General features: G+C 41.8%; 1 protein-coding gene across 1 annotated transcript; it reads left to right on the top strand.

Moving 5' to 3' along the window:
- The first annotated feature begins 200 nt into the window (after positions 1-200).
- ELAVL3 (ELAV like RNA binding protein 3) lies at positions 201-21421 on the top strand. Its single transcript, XM_044276968.1, has 6 exons — positions 201-393; positions 8110-8213; positions 12659-12812; positions 13311-13536; positions 15395-15433; positions 21094-21421. Exons 1-6 carry the CDS (start codon positions 201-203, stop codon positions 21419-21421), a joined length of 1044 nt encoding a protein of 347 aa, XP_044132903.1.
- The last annotated feature ends 1956 nt before the right edge of the window (positions 21422-23377 follow it).

The raw sequence follows: 23377 nt of genomic DNA, 5'->3' as shown, positions 1-23377 counted from the left end.
AATCACGGTGCCGTGACCTCATATCCTGATAAATGATTGGATGAGATTTCGGGCACAGGGTGACATAATCACTTGCTTAGTAATGTATGGCGAGAAGGCCATTATAGATGACATCACTGGGTGAGGCCATGACATAAAGATGGACGCTGACGTGCTGCTTTCGTCTCTTTCTCTCTTCCCTCCAGCAGATAATAAGCACCATGGAGACACAGGCCAGCAATGGTCCCGGCAGTGTGGGCATTCTCAACGGCACAAATGGGGCAGCGGACGACAGCAAAACCAATTTGATCGTCAACTATCTTCCTCAGAACATGACGCAAGAAGAGTTTAAGAGTCTTTTCGGGAGCATCGGAGAAATTGAGTCCTGTAAACTGGTCCGAGACAAAATAACAGGTATGTGACCACATTAAGGGTTAATAGGGGCACCTATGGGATTGGGATTGTGCCATCATCCATCATCATCGCCTTCAGACCTCGAGAAGGATGGAGGAACAACAGATTTATCCTTTACAGACTGTTCCGTCCTTATCGCACATCCCTTTCTTCCCGGAATTCCAGACGAGCATGTATGGCCTATAAGTCTCCTCAGGCCGACTAAGGCTCTCTCCCTAAGGGGAGACAGTACCCCCCCTCCCCCAAATCCTTATCGCACCTCATTAGTGTAGGCTCAATGATGACATTCCTGATGTGGCCGATGATAAGCTGATAACCATCACCATTACTGCTGTAGAGTGCAGACACCATGCGGCCATACATGAAATCATCCTGGTGTTTACTATCTCCTATCTATCTCATATCTATCCATCTATCTATCATCTATCTCATATACACCTAATCTTCACACGTGTCCTTTCCTACCTTTCCTCTTGGTTTTAGATTTAGGGCGCATTCACATGACTGTATTGTTTTGTGAATCCGCAAAACACAGATACCGGCCATGTGTGTTCTGCAGTTTGAGGACCACACATGGCCGCAACTAGAATAGAAAATGCCTATTCTTGTCTGTCTATCTATCTATCTCATATCTATCTATCATCTATCTCATATCCACCTAATCTTCACGTGTCCTTTCCTACTTTTCCTCTTGGTTTAGGGAACATTCACATGACTGTACTGTTTTGCGGATCTGCAAAACACCAATACCGGCCGTGTGTGTTCTGCAGTTTGAGGACTGCACATGGCCGCAAGTATAAAATGCCTATTCTTGTCTTTTTTGTGGGTCCGCATACAGCCGTCTGAATGAACCCTTACCGAGATGACCAGCTTTGAAAAAAACACCTTTTGCATTACTCACAGTGCCTGACAGAGTACCACAAAGGTTTTTTTCACAGTTGATCATCTCATGCCACTCATCTTAGGATATCAAGACCCAAGAGAACATCTATCTATCTATCTATTTATCTATGTATCTGACCATCTATCTAATAAATCCAAAAAACAGGGCAGTACTGCAACTTCAGGTGGAAAGGTGATGACCCCATTTATTTCCCAGGCAACTTTTCGGCCCACTCCATGAGGCCTTTGTCAAGCAGAGCAATAGTGTCACAAGTGAGTATACACTCACCTAAAGAATTATTAGGAACACCATACTAATACGGTGTTGGACCCCCTTTTGCCTTCAGAACTGCCTTAATTCTACGTGGCATTGATTCAACAAGGTGCTGATAGCATTCTTTAGAAATGTTGGCCCATATTGATAGGATAGCATCTTGCAGTTGATGGAGATTTGAGGGATGCACATCCAGGGCACGAAGCTCCCGTTCCACCACATCCCAAAGATGCTCTATTGGGTTGAGATCTGGTGACTGTGGGGCCATTTTAGTATAGTGAACTCATTGTCATGTTCAAGAAACCAATTTGAAATGATTCGAGCTTTGTGACATGGTGCATTATCCTGCTGGAAGTAGCCATCAGAGGATGGGTACATGGTGGTCATGAAGGGATGGACATGGTCAGAAACAATGCTCGGGTAGCCCGTGGCATTTAAACAATGGCCAATTGGCACTAAGGGGCCTAAAGTATGCCCAGAAAACATCCCCCACACCATTACACCACCATAACCAGCCTGCACAGTGGTAACAAGGCATGATGGATACATGTTCTCATTCTGTTTATGCCAAATTCGGACTCTACCATTTGAATGTCTCAACAGAAATCGAGACTCATCAGACCAGGCAACATTCCAGTCTTCAACAGTCCAATTTTGGTGAGCTCGTGCAAATTGTAGCCTCTTTTTCCTATTTGTAGTGGAGATGAGTGGTACCCGGTGGGGTCTTCTGCTGGTGTAGCCCATCCGCCTCAAGGTTGTGCGTGTTGAGGCTTCACAAATACTTTGCTGCATACCTCGGTTGTAACGAGTGGTTATTTCAGTCAACGTTGCTCTTCTATCAGCTTGAATCAGTCTGTATTTTCGCCCACAGGACTGCCGCATACTGGATGTTTTTCCCTTTTCACACCATTCTTTGTAAACCCTAGAAATGGTTGTGCGTGAAAATCCCAGTAACTGAGCAGATTGTGAAATACTCAGACCTGCCCGTCTGGCACCAACAACCATGCCACGCTCAAAATTGCTTAAATCACCTTTCTTTCCCATTCTGACATTCAGTTTGGAGTTCAGGAGATTGTCTTGACCAGGACCACAACCCTACATGCATTGAAGCAACTGGTTGACTAGATAATCGCATTAATGAGAAATAGAACAGGTGTTCCTAATAATTCTTTAGGTGAGTGTATACCCATAATTCCAAAGTGTGAGTAAATCACATGATACATACTAAGTTAATGATTGGACACATGATAGATAAATCAAATAGACAATTGATCACATGGTATCCAAGACTATAACAGGGTAATAAAAAATAAAACTAAGTGCATAGATGTCATAAAAAAACATTACAATTCATAATAAAGAATCTCCATAATTATGGTGAAGACATAATCAACATGACACATAATCAAAAAATTGATATGTGAGCCTGTGCATTAGTGCTAAAGTGCAAGTGCATAGTAGGTGCATAGGTGTTAGGAATGGTTTCCACTCCCTTCTCAGTCACCTTAATATGCATTTGCTCTTTGTGATAGTGGATGGCACGTCACAGTGCTTCTGGCCGCGCGACACTGACATGTTGGGCGATATTAGCAGAGGATGCATTTTAACCCTTTAGATACTATGCACTTGCACTTTAGCACTAATGCACAGGCTCACATCAATTTTTTGATTATGTGTCATATTTATGTTTCAAAAGGTGTTTATTGAATTTTGCACATAAAAAAGGCAAAATGATGATAGCACATGTTAAAAATGTATCACATGACAACAGAACATCTCTTGGAGACAAACATATCGTTGGCATATTAAATGACACAATAATAGGGTTACATAAAATCAAGATGTGTCATATTTATTATGTCTTCACCATAATTATGGAGATTCTTTATTATGAATTGTAATGTTTTTTACGGCATCTATGCACTTTTTTTTTTTTATTACCCTGTAATAGTCTTGGATACCATGTGATCAATTGTCTGATTTATCTATCATGTGTCCAATCATTCACTTAGAATGTATCATGTAATTTACTCACACTTTGGAATTATGGGTATATATACTCACTTGTGACACTATTGCTTTGCTAGACAAAGGCCTCATGGAGTGGGCCGAAACGTTGCCTGGGAAATAAATTGGGTCATCACCCTTACACCTGAAGGCGGAGTGTTTTTGGGATTTACTATACAGTGGAAGAGACGCCTGCCTTCCCTGAGGATTTGCACCCTATTCATGTTGTCTAACTGTGCTGCTGCTTTATCTGTGTTTGTGACTATCGCCTATCTATCTATCTATCTATCTTTCTATCTATCTATCTATCAGTCTTTCTATCTATCTCCTATCTATCTATCTCCTATCTATCTATCTATCTATCTATCTATCTATCTATCTCCGATCTATCTATCAGTCTTTCTATCTATCTCCTATCTATCTATCTATCTATCTATCTCCGATCTATCTATCTATCTATCTATCTATCTATCTATCTATCTATCTATCTATCAGTCTTTCTATCTATCTCCTATCTATCTATCTCCTATCTATCTATCTATCTATCTCTCTATCTATCTCCTATCTATCTATCTATCTATCTATCTATCTCCGATCTATCTCCGATCTATCTATCAGTCTTTCTTTCTATCTCCTATCTATCTGTCTTATCAGGTATTAAACGCTGGTAAAGGCAATATGCAGACAGGTCACCTACAGTCATCCTGTGGCACACTTATTGGACCTCATTAGTGTAAGTCTAGGCACAGAAGACATGAAACTCTAAAACTTAACCTTTAATACATTTCAGATAAAACTTCCATAAATATGGAAAGTACAATGGCCCAAACCAATACAATTATCGATGGAAAGAAAATACTAAACATATAGTCACATCAGTCAGGCGTGGAGGAGGTGGGAGAGGTGGTCGGGGTAGGATCTCTTCCTAAATGGACATTAATGTAAGGATGGAAAAATCCACTGCAGATCCCTCGGGTTTCGCTTGTGGTTTTGCATTTTGTAGGCCGCAGATCTGCCAGTGGCTTTAGCCCAGTTCAATGTCCACGCAGAACCCGTGACCAGAAAGGACATGTCCCTTCTTGGCGTGGTCTGGAAGATGCACGAGGAAATAATCTGTGACTGTATGAACGGCAGTGTGGACATTGAAGACAATGGGAGGCGGATTCCACTTGGTTTTTGACACAGAATCTGCATTGAAATCTGCATACAAGAAACACCTTGTGAACGAGCCCCAAATCAAACACAATGAGACAAATAGTATTACTGTGGTAGGCCATGTTCTCATCAGCGTTCAGAAAATTTAATTTTTTTCATTAAACAGATTTCTAGTAGTCAAAAATGATCACTTTGATAAGGCTGTGTTCACATCAGAATTTAGAGATCACTACTAGTGACTACTGGTGTTATGTTATCATGATGATGGATTGTGAAATTCCTTCATGGATCCTATCAAAGTATTGATTACAATCTCGTGTCTTGAACGAGTACACATAGATTCCTGTTTTTATAGAGACTATCCTCATTAGGGCTCATGGACACGGCCGTATGTGTTTTGCGGGCTGCAAAAACACTGATACCGGCCGAGTGAAAGCCACCATTTTTTTTTTACTCCTGCAGAAATGTGCTATCCTTGTCCGCAAAACGGATAAGAATAGGACATGTTCTATTTTTGGCAGGGCAGTGGAACGGAAGTACCGTGTGCTGTCCGCATCTTTTCCAGTCCTGTTGAAATGAATCGGTCCACATCTGATCCGCCAAAAAAATAGAATTCGGACCAAAACTATGGCCGAGTGCATGAGCCCTTATTAGAGGGTAAGGTTGAGGTTGCAGCCATATTGGAGAGAGATAAAATAGCTCCTGGGTAAGAGCTGCAAGATAAAAATCAAATGGGGTGAAACAGTTATCTACTAAGGCCCCATTCACACGGCCGTATTTTTGGTCCGCATCCAAACGCATTTTTTGCAGATTGAATTTATTTCAGTGGTTCCTGTAAAAAAGATAGAACATGTCCTGTTCTTGTCTGTTTTGAGCCAGTTGACTTGGGCTTAAAGGACAACTCCAGTAAAAAGCGATTGTATGTGTCCCCTCGGTTTCCACATTGATGCAACTAGTGGCCGTTATAGTCAAATGTTTATTACCTTTCCCTGCACAAGTGTCAGTTAGAAGATTCAAACAGTGATGTGACAACTAAGCTCCGCCCAGCAAAGTTTTTTTTAATTTTTTTTTTTTAGTTTTTTTTGTTTAGAAAATGAAGGTTGATTATGTACTATGGGATGGGTTAACGTAGCATTATTCACTGACTTTAAATCTACATTATTTACATTACACGACGGACGGTTAGTAAGTTGTCCTCAAAATCTCTTCAGTGGGCTCTTTTCTCAGAAACCTGGGTTACCAATCCCTTGGCCGCCATTATCCTAAATCACAAACCCGCAGTACTGCTTAGCTAGCTTTCCTTTCAGATGTCTGGAAAAGCTGGTTACATCACATAAAGCCATCTATTCCCATTTATCAAAACTCTCAAGTAGTTAAATTGGCCTCGTTGTTCCTAGCAACCAATCACATTGCAGCTTTCCTATTTGCACAGCCGTGTAAGAAATGAAAGCTGATTTCCGATTGGTTACTGTGCGTAACCGTTTTCTCGTCAGACATTTTCATTTACACTTCCATATGATATGGCCTTTATATGGAGATACCAAGACCTGCTATAGTGCAGGGTATACATTACACATACTGAGCACATTCAATCCACATTTCAATAAACTTTATTTAAAACAATATCGAGTCCCCCTTTAAGTGACATATTTGATACACATATGTACAGTACATGTCACTGTAATTTATTTCTGCTTTGACAGATACCAGTGTAGACGATAACATGGCTGTCTTAATACACATACTTCATACTTGACTGACACGCAAGATAAGATCGTGAGATCCTATGTGTTAAGTAGTACCAGGGTAGTGCACCACAGGCCTTTAGCTGCCCATTGGCATTGATCTTTCTGTTGGCATGTTCCACCATTTTTAAATGTCTATAACACAGGAAAGCAGATTGACCACCTTGGAATTTGTCACCTATCCTCCTAATCCCAATGACTACCTAGGTCTATGGCTCATGGCCAGGACTATCTCTGTTTTCATCTTATGAGCTCGTGTTGGGGGTCAGAATAATTTTCAGGTGGTCTCTGTTCTTTAGCTTGCTCTCTCCTGCTTCCCCTCGATCTCAATGTGCCTTTTTGTGGTGGAACATCTGGCCAATATATGGAGCTTATATGTTCCTCCAATGTCAACCCATATTGACCCTCAATTGCATCTAAACCTGGAGGCAGCCATTTTATATGCTGATATTCTTCCATTGAAGCGATTTAGATAGTGAGCCACCTCATTAGCAAACATGATCAGGCCACCACATACCTACTAGATGGCAGATGAAGGACAGACGGACACATTTTGGATGTTTTCTCAGCCTCAGACCACAACTGGATGGTGCAAGCCAACCTACCAGTAGGCTTGGTCAAACATGCTCTTTTCCTGTGGGTGTAAATGCAGCGAACCAGAGGAAAGGCAAGATTGGGCGGAGTGGTAGTGACTATGATGGCGGTAGTAGTTCACATAGTTCATGGTGGCAATCATCCCTCTGGCGCTCCCCAGGCTGTGTGAAATGAAATGAGGGCACACTCTTTCTTCCTTTGGGACACAATCTGAGGGCTCCCGTCTGGTGGTAGTTAGGGAGCCCTTGCTGGTGAATAGTTGGCAGGATGGAAGGCTGTCCTTTCTGGGCTGAGGGGTCAAGGTGTTAGATCCGGGTGGCCAGTCCATCTTAAAGTGTGACGGGTGTTGGAGGAAATTAACCCTTTCCACCGTAGTAAAGTCTTTAATGCCATAAAATGAGCGGTACCTTACTGTCTGAATCCAGTTTGCAGCGGGGTTTCTTTCAATTAAGTATGGCAGCTTTTCAGTCTTAAGAGTGATGTTTCCTGGATGAGGCTTCTCTCTGGGCCTACTCATTAGGAGATCTCATACACACATTTTGCCTTTTGCTCTGCTCAGCTAAGACTCTCTAACAAACCAGGGGGTGGACCAAGTCTATCACCCTGGTAACATAACCAGGTCTGCCAGTTTGTTAACCATTTTATTTCCCATACATTGCCATTATGTATACATAGTGCACAAAGAAATAAGCGCTTTAACAGGAAATCACAACATTTATCTCAGCAACATTAAATTAACTCCTTTGCAATGTTCCTCTGGGGAACTTCACAAATGTATCAATGGTGCATGTGCGAAGTGGCCATTTTATGCTGGATTAGTCTTCAGAAGCCCGCCTCATGTACTCCATTATTTTATGGGATTCCCCGAAATGGATGTATCTTGATTTAGGATCTCTGTAAGGGCAGGTGGTGACATTGTGGACACCAAGCTGTCAGGAGACCTCTGACCCGGGAGTACAGCACTAGCCGGGGTCCTTTTGTGTTTTTGTGACTGATGGTCATCACTGAGTCCTGTCTGAGAAGATAACACTGACCACCGTATCTAACTTCTCCCTACAGGTCAGAGCTTGGGATACGGATTTGTAAATTATGTGGATCCTAATGACGCAGATAAAGCCATAAACACCCTGAACGGACTGAAACTCCAGACAAAGACGATCAAGGTGAGGACAGTGTGGGAGCAGCATGTCATCATGCAGGATTTACGGCGGCATGGTTGACTGTATCACACATTATTGGCTTAGATACACCAGCTCAAGAAACATGATAGGCTCAGGTATGCTGGGTCAGCAGACAAGAAAGCCTTAGATATACTGGCGCAGCAAACAGTATCTCACACAGGCTTAGATACTCTTGGCACAACACATTATCCTACAGGCTTAGATACAATGTATCACATAATAGGCTTAGATACACAGCTCTGCAGACAGTATCACAAATGATAGGCTTAGGCACTCTGGCTTACCAGACAGTATCACACGTGACAGGCTTAGACACAGAAGATCAGTAGACATGGTAAGCTTAGATACGCAGGTGCTCATCAGACAGTATCACAGATGATAAGCTTAGATACACTGTCTCAGCAGACAGTATCCAACATGATAGGGTCAGATACACCAACTCATCAGATAACATCCTACATAATAGGCTAATGAACAGACAGTGTGACACATGATAGGCTTAGATACAGAAGATCAGCAGGCATGGTAAGCTTAGATACGCAGGTGGCTCTGCAGCCAGTATCACACGCTAATTTAGATACATAAGCTCAGCAAAGTATCACACAAGATGCACTAACTCATCTGACAGCATCACACACTACAGGCTTATATACAGATGATAAGCTTAGATACACCATATCAGCAGGCAGTATCGCACATAATAAGCTTAGATACGACATCTCAGCTGACAGTTTCGTATATGAGGGGCTAAGATAGGTCAGCTCATCCGAGAATATCACACGTAAAAGGCTTGGATATACCTGCCCAGTCTAACAGTATCAAACATGGCTTAGATACATCACGTCAATGGACAATGCCCATATATTTGGGATTTGAGTCCTGTATAAATACAAACAATAGGAGAAATGATTGCAGCGCACCCTTTATAACAAAAAATCAGCTATCCCCCCCCCCCTCCGCCGGATATCTGCACCTTGCCAGAAGGCCGCACTGACAGATGCCCCCTATCTTTCCATCTTCTCCCTGAAGGTCACGTCTTATAGTAGAGGCAGCAGGTCAGGGACGATGGGGAAAATTCTTTTATTTGTCTTCCTTTTGTCATTCAAATATCCGCCCCTCGGGGAGAGCGATGCTGTGAATAGTGGGGGAGCGGGGGGAGGACGCGAGACAAAGGCGCTCAGCCATCTGTCCCCTCTCCGGCTAATTACGGGGTATTTCCCCTGGAGATTAAGTGAATGAGGGGGGGCAGCCGAGATTGGCACAGGAAGCCAGCTGCTGCCATTAAAACCCAAATCAGCTCCTCACAGGAAAAGTTAAAGGATAAGTCTTGTGTAGCCGAAAAGTGACTTAATCACGGCTAATAATACAAAGGTCAGGCCCACAGAGGCGGCATTGTGACCGAACACAGTGACATGTTTAATGGCTGTCAGCTCCGCTCCGACCTAATGAAAGTGACACGTAGCATGAGGACACACAGCCACCGCTTGTGAGGTACAATGAGACAATGCATTGGTCCTATATGTAATATATATGTAAATGAGAAGAACGACAGCACTACAACTCCCAGCAGATGACTGTACAGCAACTTTAATGAGAATTAAAAGGGGTTTAATAGAGAGGATTCCCCCATTTGACAGAGAACAGATACAAAGAGCATCTCTCACCATGGAGGACCCAGAACCTCCATGCATTACACATATAGCCCATTGATTTCAGTGGGAACTGTGTAATACCTTATTTGTCCTGTGGTGGCGCTACCAAGTTCCCTTACAGATTACAGTTTATGAGTGCGAGTCCTAAACTGTGATCAGACCCTATTCTTTCAACACATTTCTCCAGAGCTGCACTCACTATTCTGCTAGTGCAGTCACTATGTACATACATTACATTACTTATCCTGTACTGATCCTGAGTTACATCCTGTATTATGCTCCAGAGCTGCAATCACTATTCTGCTGGTGCAGTCACTGTGTACATACATTACTTTTCCTGTACTGATCCTGAGTTACATCCTGTATTATGCTCCAGAGCTGCACTCACTATTCTGCTGGTGAAGTCACTGTGTATATACATTACTTATCCTGTACTGATCCTGAGTTACATCTTGTATTATACTCCAGAGCTGCACTCACTATTCTGCTGGTGAAGTCACTGTGTATATACATTACTTATCCTGTACTGATCCTGAGTTACATCTTGTATTATACTCCAGAGCTGCGCTCGCTATTCTGCTGGTGGAGTCACTGTGTACACACATTACATTACTTATCCTATACTGATCCTGAGTTACATCCTGTATTATACTCCAGAGCTGCACTCACTATTCTGCTGGTGGAGTCACTGTGTACATTACATTACTTATCCTGTACTGATCCTGAGTTACATCCAGTATTATACTCCAGAGCTGCACTCACTATTCTGCTGGTGGAGTCACTGTGTATATACATTACTGTTCTGATCCTGAATTACATCTTGCATTATACTCCAGAGCTGCAATCACAGTTCTGCTCATTGCTGTTGTAAACAATCAACAAGCCTGTCTTGAAATACATCTGAGAGCTGACCTAACAGCTGAACTCCTATAATGCAGGAGGGTAGTCCATTCTTCAGTTTCTGGTGTAAAGAAGACACTTCTCAGAATGCTAATCTCCAGACTCCCCCTCCCCCCTTCTTCCTGGAATTGCAGGGGGTTCCAAGAGTTACATTACCGCCCTAATTCCTTCATTTCCCAGCATGCCTTATAAACATGACAGCTGCAATCTGACCGGTTGCTGTGTTAGACATCACGGTTTTGGAGGTCTGTAAATTGGGCCCATCTATCAGCTTTGAAAACCGTGCGATTCAGGCCCTGTTTCCCTGGAAACTGACAAAATGGCTGCTGGCGCACTCCAGTGAGTGATCTATGAGGTGTAGGTTCACGGACAGAGACGATTGCATCAGATCAGTCTGCCCTTAACGACAAGTGTGAACGCTGCAAAGGCTCCTGGGAGGCTCCCTAGAGCGACCCAGCATTTCTGTGACAACAGTGTCCAGGGGTGCCGCAAACAATCGCTCCCCTCGGGGGGAATCCGATAATTAACCTCTTCACTGCTGCACGTGCTTGCATAACACAGTCATTATGTCAGTCAGTTTGTACCTATGGGAGAAGTAGACACATATGTGAGGGCAACAGGTGCGTTGCTAGGGTCTCAAAAGATCTGATGCACAAGCCCCAATAAATATGGCCTTCGTCGTCTCTCCTCCCCCCACACACCGCATTTGGCTGTAATTGCTATACAGCAGCACATACCGGTCACATCCAGGGTCTCCCAGATGACATCTCCTCCGATGTAGATCTTCTCATCATAGTCTCCATTTGGTCCGTACAACTTCTCTCAGCCGCCTCGTCTCTGCAGAGTGTCACACACAGACACCTTAGCTTCCTCACATTTCTATCATCTCCCCCCCATTGTTATCCTGCTCCTCGCTATGCTCCCTAATACCCCTAAATACTATCCTGAAGAAAAATGAATGCCCCCCATAGTAATAGTGTTCCTCATAGTCCCACCAATAGTAATTCCCTTATAGAATTCCCCCCCCTACAGTGCCCCCCAACAGTGATAATGCTCCCCAAGAGTGCCCCCATTAGTAATACTGCCCCTACAGTGCAGCAAACCGTGATAACGCTCCCCAAGAGTGACCCCGATTAGTAGAAGAGACATCCAGTATTAATAATAACCTCAAAGAGCCCCTAGTAGAAATAAGGCCCCCTATTGTTCCCCCAGTGGTAATAAAGTGCTCTACATACCCTTCAGTAGTAATAAGGCCCCCATAGTGCTCTTAGTAGTAATAAGGCAGATCTATAAGTCCCTCCTATAGAGCCCCCAGTAGTAATAAGAATGCCTATATTGTCCCCTGGCTTTATAATACCCCTACAGTGCCCCCAGTATTTATAATGCCCCCTACTGTTATAATGTTCGCCCTGAAGTACCCCAATGTTTAGAATGCTTCTGCAGTTATATTCCTCCCTCCACCATACAGTCCCATGTAAATAACATCACACAATCTCTCCTGCCCCCTCCAAAATACAGTCACATGTAAATAACATCACTCCTCTCTCTTCAGCCCCTCCAATATAAAGTCCCATGTAAATAACACTATTTTCCTCCCTCCGCCAAAAAGTCCCATGTAAATAACATCACACCATCTCTCCTGCCCCGATTGTTTTAACCTAGCAACTCCCCTGGAAGGCAATATGAAATATTCCACTGCCTGACATTCATACAGGGATCCCAAAAGTCCCATGATCACCATCACACCACCCATTACCCTGACCCAGGAGGGCCTTTCCCATTCTGATGCGTCACCTGGTAGTATATATGGCAACAAAGGCTTCTGAGTCCTTAATGTATTCTGTATAAAGTTATGTGATGGTCTATCCTTTACAGGTATCCTACGCCCGCCCGAGCTCAGCCTCCATACGAGATGCCAACCTATACGTGAGCAGTCTGCCAAAAACCATGAATCAGAAAGAGATGGAACAGCTCTTCTCTCAGTACGGCAGAATTATCACCTCACGTATCCTGGTCGACCAGGTCACAGGTATATATTATCACAATGGATCATAGTTTGGGCCAGGAACCACCTGTGGGGCTGTATTATATAAAATGAAGTAGTTTCATACACCCCGAAGTATGGGTGACCTAGAGAAGAAGTTGGGTGATTACTGGGCTAGGGTGACCATACTTCCTCAGGTTGCCACCGGGCTGGCACTATTATTAATAAGCACATCTTTCCCGAAGTGTCCTCTTTTTTGAAAACCAAAATTTGGTCACCTTATACTAGATAACATGAACAACCGTCACAATACACTAATAAGGAACATCAAGACAAGGGATCAAGATATCTCAAGGAAAATCACCTATAACCTACAGATGGGTCATCTGCTCTGAGCTTACTTTGAGCTTATTTTCCAAAATACGTAGAAAATGTAGATTTTTTTTGCAAAGTGGAAATAGTCAGATACGCTCTGTAAGCAGGTGTATCTAAGCCAATAAATGGCGGTTCTTCACATGTGATATTCCTTTTCTCTCCTTGCAGGGGTCTCTCGGGGAGTAGGCTTCATCCGATTCGATAAGAGGATAGAGGCCGAAGAGGCCATCAAGGGGTTGAATGGGCAAAAACCACTTGGTGCCAGTGAACCAATTACAGTGAAATTTGCCAACAACCCTAGTCAGAAGACAGGCCAAGCTCTGCTTACCCACCTTTACCAGACCACAGCCCGGAGGTACACAGGACCTCTGCACCACCAGACACAAAGATTCAGGTGAGAAAACCACCACTGAAAATCCAGCCCCTTTCAGAATATCAAACTTTTCATCTCCCTTCTTGAACTTAATGCCCACTGTATCATTGCTGATATACCTGTCACTAACAATGTCTAGTGAAAGCCTTAAGCCTTCAGACTCTCAATGCCAACTCATCGTCTTTTCTATTTACTACCTATAATTTATGAGTATGTCTTGCCCAATCCTTTTGCTGGCGTTTTTGTTGACATATAGATCCCTTATACCTGCAGAAACCATATACAGCAAAAGTAGAATAGAGACAAGGAGTGTTTCCCTCTTTTGAAGGGTCTTCTTTGCCTCTAAAATCCTACTGGTCTCTGTGCTTGATCATATGATCTGTCCACTTACTTACTTGCTACCAACATACTACTTCCACAACATTTCTTCGATTTATTCCCAACTTTTGGCATTTGCTCATACCACTGTATATATGTCATCACCTTCTAAGATCTCTTCTCCATTTCTTCATTATATATCCAGTCTGGTCTTTAAGATGGTCTTTCAAGACAGTACAATGAATGACAAGACAACTTGATGTTGTCTCATCCCAGGTCTTTCTTCTGGTCTCCAGCAAAAACTATATCAGACCTTCTCTACATGTTCCTTATGTCTATAGTAAGCATCAGTTTAGGTGTGCTGTCAAACTGTATTACCATGTGCAGCTTTAGTTTCTCTGAATCTGGCATCAGGTTTGGTTGTCGTTGAGAAGCCCTCGATCACATCCTCCTTATTTAAAAACACTTATGTGGGATACTCTTGAATTGCTGTAGTGTAAGCCAAATCATGTCTACAAAATCCTAGTAGAGTTTACTCCCAGTCATAATGGATGGATAACATGGCTATTGTCCCAATGGTGCTTGGTTTCTCTATCACGTAGAACATCAAAGATTTCTAGGTCTTCCTACCCATTGCTCATTTATTAATACCAAGCCTCTGCTTTTTACCCCCTTTACCCTCACTCACATAACCATCTCTGTTTAACTAATTCTTCTTAACCACGTTTTCCATATTCTAAGGTATCGAGGTATATATATAAAAAAAAAACTGTGGATATCAAAAGGTTTGTGAACCATGACCGAGACAGGGAGCACATAGTCACTCCATCTCTTCTAAATTTACAAAGTTGGTTGGTGACTAAGCTTTGGAATTAGAGGTTTCCAAATGGCCATATTGTTGTGTTCTTGGCAAGAGCACTGTCTTTTCTGATGAAGATGTTTGTTAGCATAGCCAAACAATGTCAACAAAATGTCCAACTGATCAATGCATGGAAAGCATTACTAGTCTTGTCGTTATTGTCTTTTCATAACTGAATGCTGTTTGTATGGACCTATGATTGATGGTGAGAAAGATAGATTAGACCTGGGAAACCTTACTGTGGTAATGGTCACCCAGCTGGAGTTGTTCAATCCAAGTCCAGAAATCATTGCATAAATGTGACATGGTGGAACATATCTGCTGACTTCTGTGGGTACGGTTTTAAATCACTGTGTGACTATAGATGCTGCTTGTCACTGGGTGTCCTATGATGTTGTGCTTCCCTAGACTAGTTTATCCAACCTTCTCATGATCATGTTGTAGCAGATGATGTTGTAGGCCTCGAATATAGTGATATTTAGGGATATGTGTAATGTTGTATGTATAAGGTCATTGAAAAGAATTGTGGTTTCTTCCCGCTCTTTTTTTCTTTCCCTTTTTTATTTTTGTTCTTCATTTTTTTTTAGTACTTTCTTTTTTTTTTGTTCCTTCTGTTTCTCCGGAGCGGCATTGTGGCCCCATCCCTCTATTCCTTGCGCGATGACTAACATACCACTCCCTCTCCTGTCCCTTCTCTCGCAGGCTGGACTCTTTAATAAACATGGCGTATGGAGTCAAGAGGTAAATAAGAGACCCAGACCCATCCTTTTGCCCACTTTAAGCTCCTTTCTTAGTCTTTACCCACTGCAGCTTAATGAACGGGCTGAGATACCCTACTAAAGAGGGCAACATGTTCAACAGTGATGTAGGCGAGTGGATGGAAGGTTTTTGGAGATGTAATTTTTGTTATAGGTAATGGAGGCATTCAATCTTCATATTCACATCAAGGGTCATAGGGCTGGAGTAAATATAAACTCTCTAGGCATGTTATATGGCTCCAAAGAATCTACAGGAGTCTATATCCTTCATCATGTCCTATAATGATCCTCTATCTTCTTGGGAAATACCAGCTGGCCATTCTGAGGGCTCTATATCTGGCAGCAATGGTGGAAGGACCAAAGTTATACATAATTAAGAGGTAGTCATTGTGGTGGCCCAGGTAGAGAGGCCATTTTATCAATTACCTATGCCATTGTCAAGTAGGGTTGCCCTTCTCTCTTGATAAATAATGGGCAAAAACACCTCTGTGGTATTCAGCCATTCCTAAACGAGGTACCGAAAGGTTGAATAATTGATGGGCCCTCACCAGCCAACACAAGAAGGGGGTCCTTGGTCGGTTCTATTTTTCCTAATACTAACACACTCTGCTGAGTTGGTATCTCTCGCTCGTACATTAACCGGCAGCTTTCCTTCTCTTTCCCTACTTAGATTCATGGCTGGCTAAATTATTTGCTACTTTTTGGCTGCTCTGAGATTTTTTTTTACTCTTTTTTTATTTTTTTTATTTTTGGTGTTACTTGTTTGTTTTTTCAGTTTTTTTTTAATTCTTTTTGGAGACTTTTTTTTCATATTGTTCTGGCTGTGTTGTGTTGTGTGTTGTATAACGCAAGAAGCACATACAATAACATGGTGTTATAATGTACCGTAAGCCATAACAACCAATCAGATATTGGCATCAATTGGACGGTCATTGTAACCTAGGAAGTGCCCAAGTGAGCCAACAGCCACTGTAGGCACCCTTAGCTCTGCCAATAGCACTTAAAACTCCATGGTACGAAGAAATCATCTACTATGTATTGCTACAAGGTAGAAATAACCAACCATAGTACTTACATCCAAACTGACCAGATCACCATCTCAGTGGAAGCTCTTAGCTGATTGGTTATTACGTGCAACAGAATTTTGCTTCTATTTCCACCATGTTATTAAGCATAAAGAATTTATGTTATGCTCTGTTCAAAAGATCAACTATAGTCAACATACATACTGCCCTGTATCTAATTGCGCGTTAGATACCATCCCCAGCAATATGTATCTAACGTTTGGCTGTATACTCTACATATTCCTAGGCCAGTCGTTAATCATTCTGTGATAATGATGGCCATACCGCATCTTCTTTATGATGGGCAAAGGTTTGTAGGGACTTGGACGGAAAGTTATATTTGGCGACCAACCATGTACTTGAGCTAACTGCTGGCCAGAAAATGCATCGGCCAGCAGCTGTGACCTCCAAAGGCTGTGTTTCTATTAAAGATGGGGGTTGTTGAATGGCCATGAACAAAAAAAAATCATGGTAAAAATATTTGCCCCCTTACATATTACACCATAGATGGAAATTGATAAATAAGGAAGGGCCATCCTACCCCCATGAACATACTGTCCATTCTACATGGAATATTTCTATACATACATGAGCTTTTCCAAAAATAACCAGCAGAGAAGTGTCAAGGAAGGAATGCTTTTGGCTTTGCCCCAAACTTTGTCACAGACTAACCTTACATGTAGATCATGTTGTTTTCGAAAATTTCCCAAAGAAGATAATCAAGGCAGCCACAAGGAAAGTACCAGCGTTGCCCTGATGTTGCCCACCCATCTGAAATTACAATGATTCAAGTTGGTAGGTTGTGAACCCTATAAACACATTTTTTTCCCCACTATGTCCCCTTAACAGAGCGAGATATAGTGTGTCCATTGCTATACCGCTCATAACTGTACCTTCAGAACAGTGGAAGCCATGCATCACCATGTGAGTCAACTTATAACAGTGCTGGCCACAATGTCCTTGTAACAGAGCCAGCAACAGTGTTCTCATAACATTGCCAGCTATTGTGGACCATAACAGTGCCATCAATAATGACCTTGTACCAAAGCCAGCCCAGTGCTCCATTAAGAACTAGCCATAGTACTCCTATAAGAGAGAGATACCTGCAGTGCCCACATAACACTGCCAGCCAGAGTGCTCCCATAACAGAACCAGCTATAGTGGATCCATAGGAAAAACAACCACAGTGCTCTTATAACAGTTGTGAGCCATAGCGTCACTACAACAGAGTTGACAACAGTGCCCCCATCATAGGTCCATCCACAGTAACCTTGTGACAGAACAAGTCATGGTTCTTTCATAGTCCTCCCATAACAGAGCCAACCACAGTGCCCACATAAGCCATAATACCATCATAACAGTCAACTGCGGTGGTCTGAAAACAGTGGCAACCATACTGCCCATATAAAAGCCACTGAATAAACTTACCTGCACCACTTTTCCACATTCTAGCATGAAGCTACTGATACACATAGGCGATACACATAGGCCCCGATTTATCAAGACTGGCATGTGCTACTCCAGTCTTGATAGGGCCTGCGCTGCTGGAGAAGGCATGTCATTTATGATAAGGCAGAGGCTTTGTTATAAATTATATGCCTCCTCCGGCAGTCCGTGCAGCAAACTGAAATCTACAGTAGCTTGGAGTTGCCATAGATTTCAGTCATTATTTATGAATGTTTGTGGCATAATTAATGAATGTGCTGAGGCCCACACTTCACCTTTGAAATGCCCAGTCTTTGTAAATCTGGTAAACTAGGGTTTTGCGACTTTTAAATGCCAATCAAAGGCATAAGGGGAATGCTAAATTTCCCCCATAGCCTTCACAGACAGCAGGTCAGGAATGTAGCAGCTTGGGAGGTATGACATTGTTTGAGATTATCCCTCAAAATATCTACATTCAAGAAACCTGAGAAATCTGTCAGACCATATGGAGGAGCTAGTTGTATTATTACCTGCTGACAACATCAGAATATCTAAAAGATCCCTAAAATACTGAATCCATATACAGTTGCAAGAAAAAGTACGGTATGTGAACCATTTGGAATGATATGGATTTTTGCACAAATTGGTCATAAAATGTGATCTGATCTTCATCTAAGTCACAACAATAGACAATCACAGTCTGCTTAAACTAATAACACACAAAGAATTTAATGTTACCATGTTTTTATTGAACACACCATGTAAACAGGTTGAAAAATTATGTGAACCCTTGGATTTAATAACTAGTTGAACCTCCTTTGTCAGCAATAACTTCAACCAAACGTTTCCTGTAGTTACAGATCAGACGTGCTCAGCGGTCAGGAGTAATTCTTGCCCATTCCTCTTTACAGAACTGTTTCAGTTCAGCAATATTCTTGGGATGTCTGGTGTGAATCGCTTTCTTGAGGTCATGCCACAGCATCTCAATCGGGTTGAGGTCAGGACTCTGACTGGGCCACTCCAGAAGGTGTATTTTCTTCTGTTTAAGCCATTGATTTACTTCTATGCTTTGGGTCGTTGTCCTGTTGCAACACCCATCTTCTGTTGCGCTTCAGCTGGTGGACAGATGGCCTTAAGTTCTCCTGCAAAATGTCTTGATATTCATTTTTCCTTCGATGATAGCAATCCGTCCAGGCCCTGACGCAGCAAAGCAGCCCCAAACCATAATGCCCCCCACACCATACTTCACAGTTGGGATGAGGTTTTGATGTTGGTGTGCTGTGCCTCTTTTTCTCCACACATAGTGTTGTGTGTTTCTTCCAAACAACTCAACTTTGGTTTCATCTGTCCACAGAATATTTTGCCAGTACTGCTGTGGAACATCCAGGTGCTCTTGTGCAAACTGTAAACGTGCAGCAATGTTTTTGGACAGCAGTGGCTTCCTCTGTGGTATTCTCCCATGAAATCCATTCTTGTTTAGTGTTTTACGTATCGTAGATTCGCTAACAGGGATGTTAGCATATACCAGAGACTTTTGTAAGTCTTTAGCTGACACTCTAGGATTATTCTTCACCTCATTGAGCAGTCTGCGCTGTGCTCTTGGAGTCATCTTTACAGGACGGCTAATCCTAGGGAGAGTCGCAGCAGTGCTGAACTTACTCCATTTATAGACAATTTGCGAGGCATCATTCAAGTCAGGCAATGCTTCTTGTGAAAAGCACATAGGGCAGGGCAGCTGTAACCAACACCTCCAATCTCATCTTATTGATTGGACTCCAGTTGTCTGACACCTCACTCCAATTAGCTCTTGGAGATGTCATTAGTCTAGGGGTTCACATACTTTTTCCACCTGCACTGTGAATGTTTACATGGTGTGTTCAATAAAAACATGGTAACATTTAATTATTTGTGTGTTATTAGTTTAAGCAGACTGTGATTGTCTATTGTTGTGACTTAGATGAAGATCAGATCACATTTTTTGACCAATTTGTCCAGAAATCGATATCATTACAAAGGGTTCACATACTTTTTCTTGCAACTGTATTTATTGGCAGCATGATGTGCAGATCAATTCTACAAGGCAGGTTGTCATGGCAAGCATAATTTATGTCCTGCGGGTACCTCCAGCAAGTCTATATATAAAAATTAGTCTTATTAATGTGTTCTCAGGAATATCCATATATAGAGATTAGGTTGACACAAAAAACGGTAAATGGATAAGAAAGCTCACTACCAAAGAACAGGGGCTCCGTCTATCAGTGTTATTACTTATGTACCACCTCATAGTCCAGTCACGTCTAGAGCTGCATTACCAGTTCTCTTGGCTGCATGTCTTGGCTCCTAGGAGCACTCCTAGAAGTGTATCCACTAATATGCCCCCTCATACCTACATCTACTCCATCCCTATTGTAAAATAGACTTGATGTTTCTATCCCCTGAGGAGCCTTTAAACACGTTCCAAGGAACAACTCCTGGTTTGGAAACACTGCATACAGCCTAAAAGTTACCAGGAGAAGTTTAAATGTAGATGTATGCAACTGGACTATTAGACCAGGAATTCGCTAAATGTTATGATCACTTTGTTCCTCACACTGACCACTAATCTGGTTCCAAGGAACACCAAAGTTCCACATAACCCTGGTAGGAAACACTGTAAAAATCCTAAGAGCTACCTAGACAGCAGCAGAATTTAATAAACTTTGGCCGTAATTGCAATAGTAGACTTGGTATATCTCAAGATCAAGTCACTGAATGTTATGAATTTTGTGTGCCTCAAGGTGAAATAGCTGGAGAACTTTAGAGATTGTATCATCTAATTGAGCATACGTTCTTGTTTCTTAAAGGGTGGTCCATGCCCTTTTGGGGGCCTTTATGTGATTGTTTGTGTTCTCCTTTCTCATTTCTGATAAGAATTTCTAGCTAGTGTCATTTTCATGTCTTCATTTTTCAAGCTATCAACTCAATAGAAAACAAAATGTCAAGCCCTTGTTCAGGTCAAGTAATCAAACAACTATTTTCTGATCAAAATTGTGTATTCTAATGTCCAGACTCCAGCATCTTCCTAGTGTCCTTCTTTCTTATGTTTCGTTCCTCATTTTCACTCACATGGACCTATTCCTTACACCCAATGTAGTCCGCTCTCTTTCCTCCCCAGGTTCTCACCTATAACCATCGACAGTGTTACCAACCTTGCCGGAGTCAGCTTGACAGGTCCTACCTCTGCCGGTTGGTGCATCTTCGTCTACAACCTATCCCCAGAGGCTGACGAGAGCGTCCTGTGGCAGCTGTTTGGGCCATTCGGTGCAGTGACAAATGTCAAAGTTATCCGGGACTTCACCACAAACAAGTGCAAAGGTTTCGGATTCGTCACCATGACAAACTACGATGAGGCAGCCATGGCAATTGCCAGTCTGAACGGATACCGGCTGGGGGATAGGGTTCTTCAAGTTTCATTCAAAACTAGTAAACAACACAAAGCATGAAAAAGAGGGCAATGAGTGGAGGGTTGGGGGGGGGGAGGAAGAAGGTAGAAGAAAGGTATGCCAGTGTCTAGACATTCACATTATGCCACCCTTGAAATTAGAGGTAAGCTAGGCCCAATCCGTTTCCGAAGACTTCAGCACAAGGATTAGCTTCTTTGATGTAAACTTGAGGGTCACCTGGATAGATTCCATTGCTTTATAATTGAGCAAAACCAGGACTTGGTCACCAATTCTGACTATTCTAAGACTTCATTGATACCACTGGTGCCAGCCCAGTGGGCATGTGGCCTACTAACTAGTCACAATACATCTTAGACTATCTTAGAACCTTCAGAACTTGGTGTAACTGAAAATGATACGGTTGGGCGCTATCCAAGATGGGCAAAATTTGAGTCAAGAAGTTTCCCACAACCATGGTTGGAATGGGACAAGGTTTCAAGGAAGATAGCATGTGGCGATTTTTTTTTTTTTTTTACCTCTCTCACTCTGGCTGTGAACTGGTTAAACATCCTGATGCCGTGTGGCTTAGCACCATTTCACTGCCTATATCTTGACCTCCCCCCGTTCCCCCACTCAATATCCTCTCTTCTCCTAAAGAGTAATAAACGAAAAACTGAGAGCGGGAGCAGAAACGAGAGAAAACTAAAAATATCTATTTTTATAAAAAAAAAGGTGAAAAAAAATCTCAATGAGCATTTTAAGCCTTTCGCACTTGTCCCAAAATAGGAGTCCATAAAAAATATATAGTTACATAATAATATCTCTTTTAATTCATTACGGGGTAAAGCGATAGAACAAATAAAACTTTTTTATTCGATAAAAACCCCTTTCCATGCTAGTGGCTTCCAGGAAGAATTAAAGTGCACCTATTATGCAAAATAACTTGGGGGCAGGGAAGTCTTTCAAAAATATGAAAATTTCACAATTACATTTTATGTCAGCAACTGTAAAAAATACATTTCGATCAGGTTTGTTTTGTATTTTGTGGACTGGTCATAAAAGGGACAGTCCCATTTGCTTCAGGAATATCACAGAAAAATACACAGCTTGCAATAATACATATTTTATCATTTTTAATTCCCCCAAGTTGTTATTGCCTAAGAAAAATATCCAAAATCGTGATGCATTTTAGATTTGAACTGCAATATATTTATATGTTCCAGGATTCCCAATTTTTGGGACTTGTTTAAAAAGCCTTTTCATTCAGACTGTCTTTCTATATTTTACACAGCGGCCCCTGATTTATTAATGAAAAACCATACAACAACCATACTCATGATGGGAAATCCAAATAATTGTGTATTTTTTATTAATTATTATTATCATTATTATTATTGAATATTGTGCCAGGTTTGGGTTAGAAGATATCTAGATTGGTTTAAATTTATGCCTCAGCCCCACTTACTAAGAAAAAAGAAATAAATAAAATATTTCCAATGTTTTTTCTTAAATGCAAAAATAAAATTATTTCAGTTCCAAAACTGATTTAGAAGCAGAAAATATCATTTGGATGCCATGCCTTACATTAAGAAACAGCCCTGCTCTTAGGCCATAAAAAAAAAAATACAGAAAAATTATATAGAAAATATTGGTTATGATGCTATGTAAGAGATGTCAAAAAATTTTAAGCAAGAAAAAAAATATATAATTTTTTTAAAAAATAATTTCTCCACATCTCCAATGTATGAAAATTCGAATTACTCGGAAATGACATCAGCACAAAGGGGTTCTCCCATGAATAATATAAAAGATGAAAATCAGACATGATATAGGACACATGACAACCTCTTTTTCACAAAGCTAGAACCAGCCCTGTACCTCACATGAATCCAGAGATCATCCCATTCTCTGGTCCAATAATTCTAAGGCCGTGCGTCCTGTAACTGTCACAGTTCCAATATATGGCTGGTGGCAAATAAAAGTTAGAGGACTGAGAAAGATGGGCAGCGAGAAGAG

The sequence above is a fragment of the Bufo gargarizans genome, chromosome 2 (assembly GCF_014858855.1).
Source record: "Bufo gargarizans isolate SCDJY-AF-19 chromosome 2, ASM1485885v1, whole genome shotgun sequence".
Taxonomy (NCBI): domain Eukaryota; kingdom Metazoa; phylum Chordata; class Amphibia; order Anura; family Bufonidae; genus Bufo; species Bufo gargarizans.
This window is presented reverse-complemented; position numbering and strand designations above follow the sequence as displayed.

Bases quoted from the DNA above. Each gene is read 5' to 3' on its own strand.
- ELAVL3 (XM_044276968.1), top strand. From the start codon at position 201: ATGGAGACACAGGCCAGCAATGGTCCCGGCAGTGTGGGCATTCTCAAC. The intron at 394-8,109 runs GTATGTGACCAC...TTCTCCCTACAG, and splicing joins GGTCCGAGACAAAATAACAG to GTCAGAGCTTGGGATACGGA. The intron at 13,537-15,394 runs GTGAGAAAACCA...CTTCTCTCGCAG, and splicing joins CACCAGACACAAAGATTCAG to GCTGGACTCTTTAATAAACA.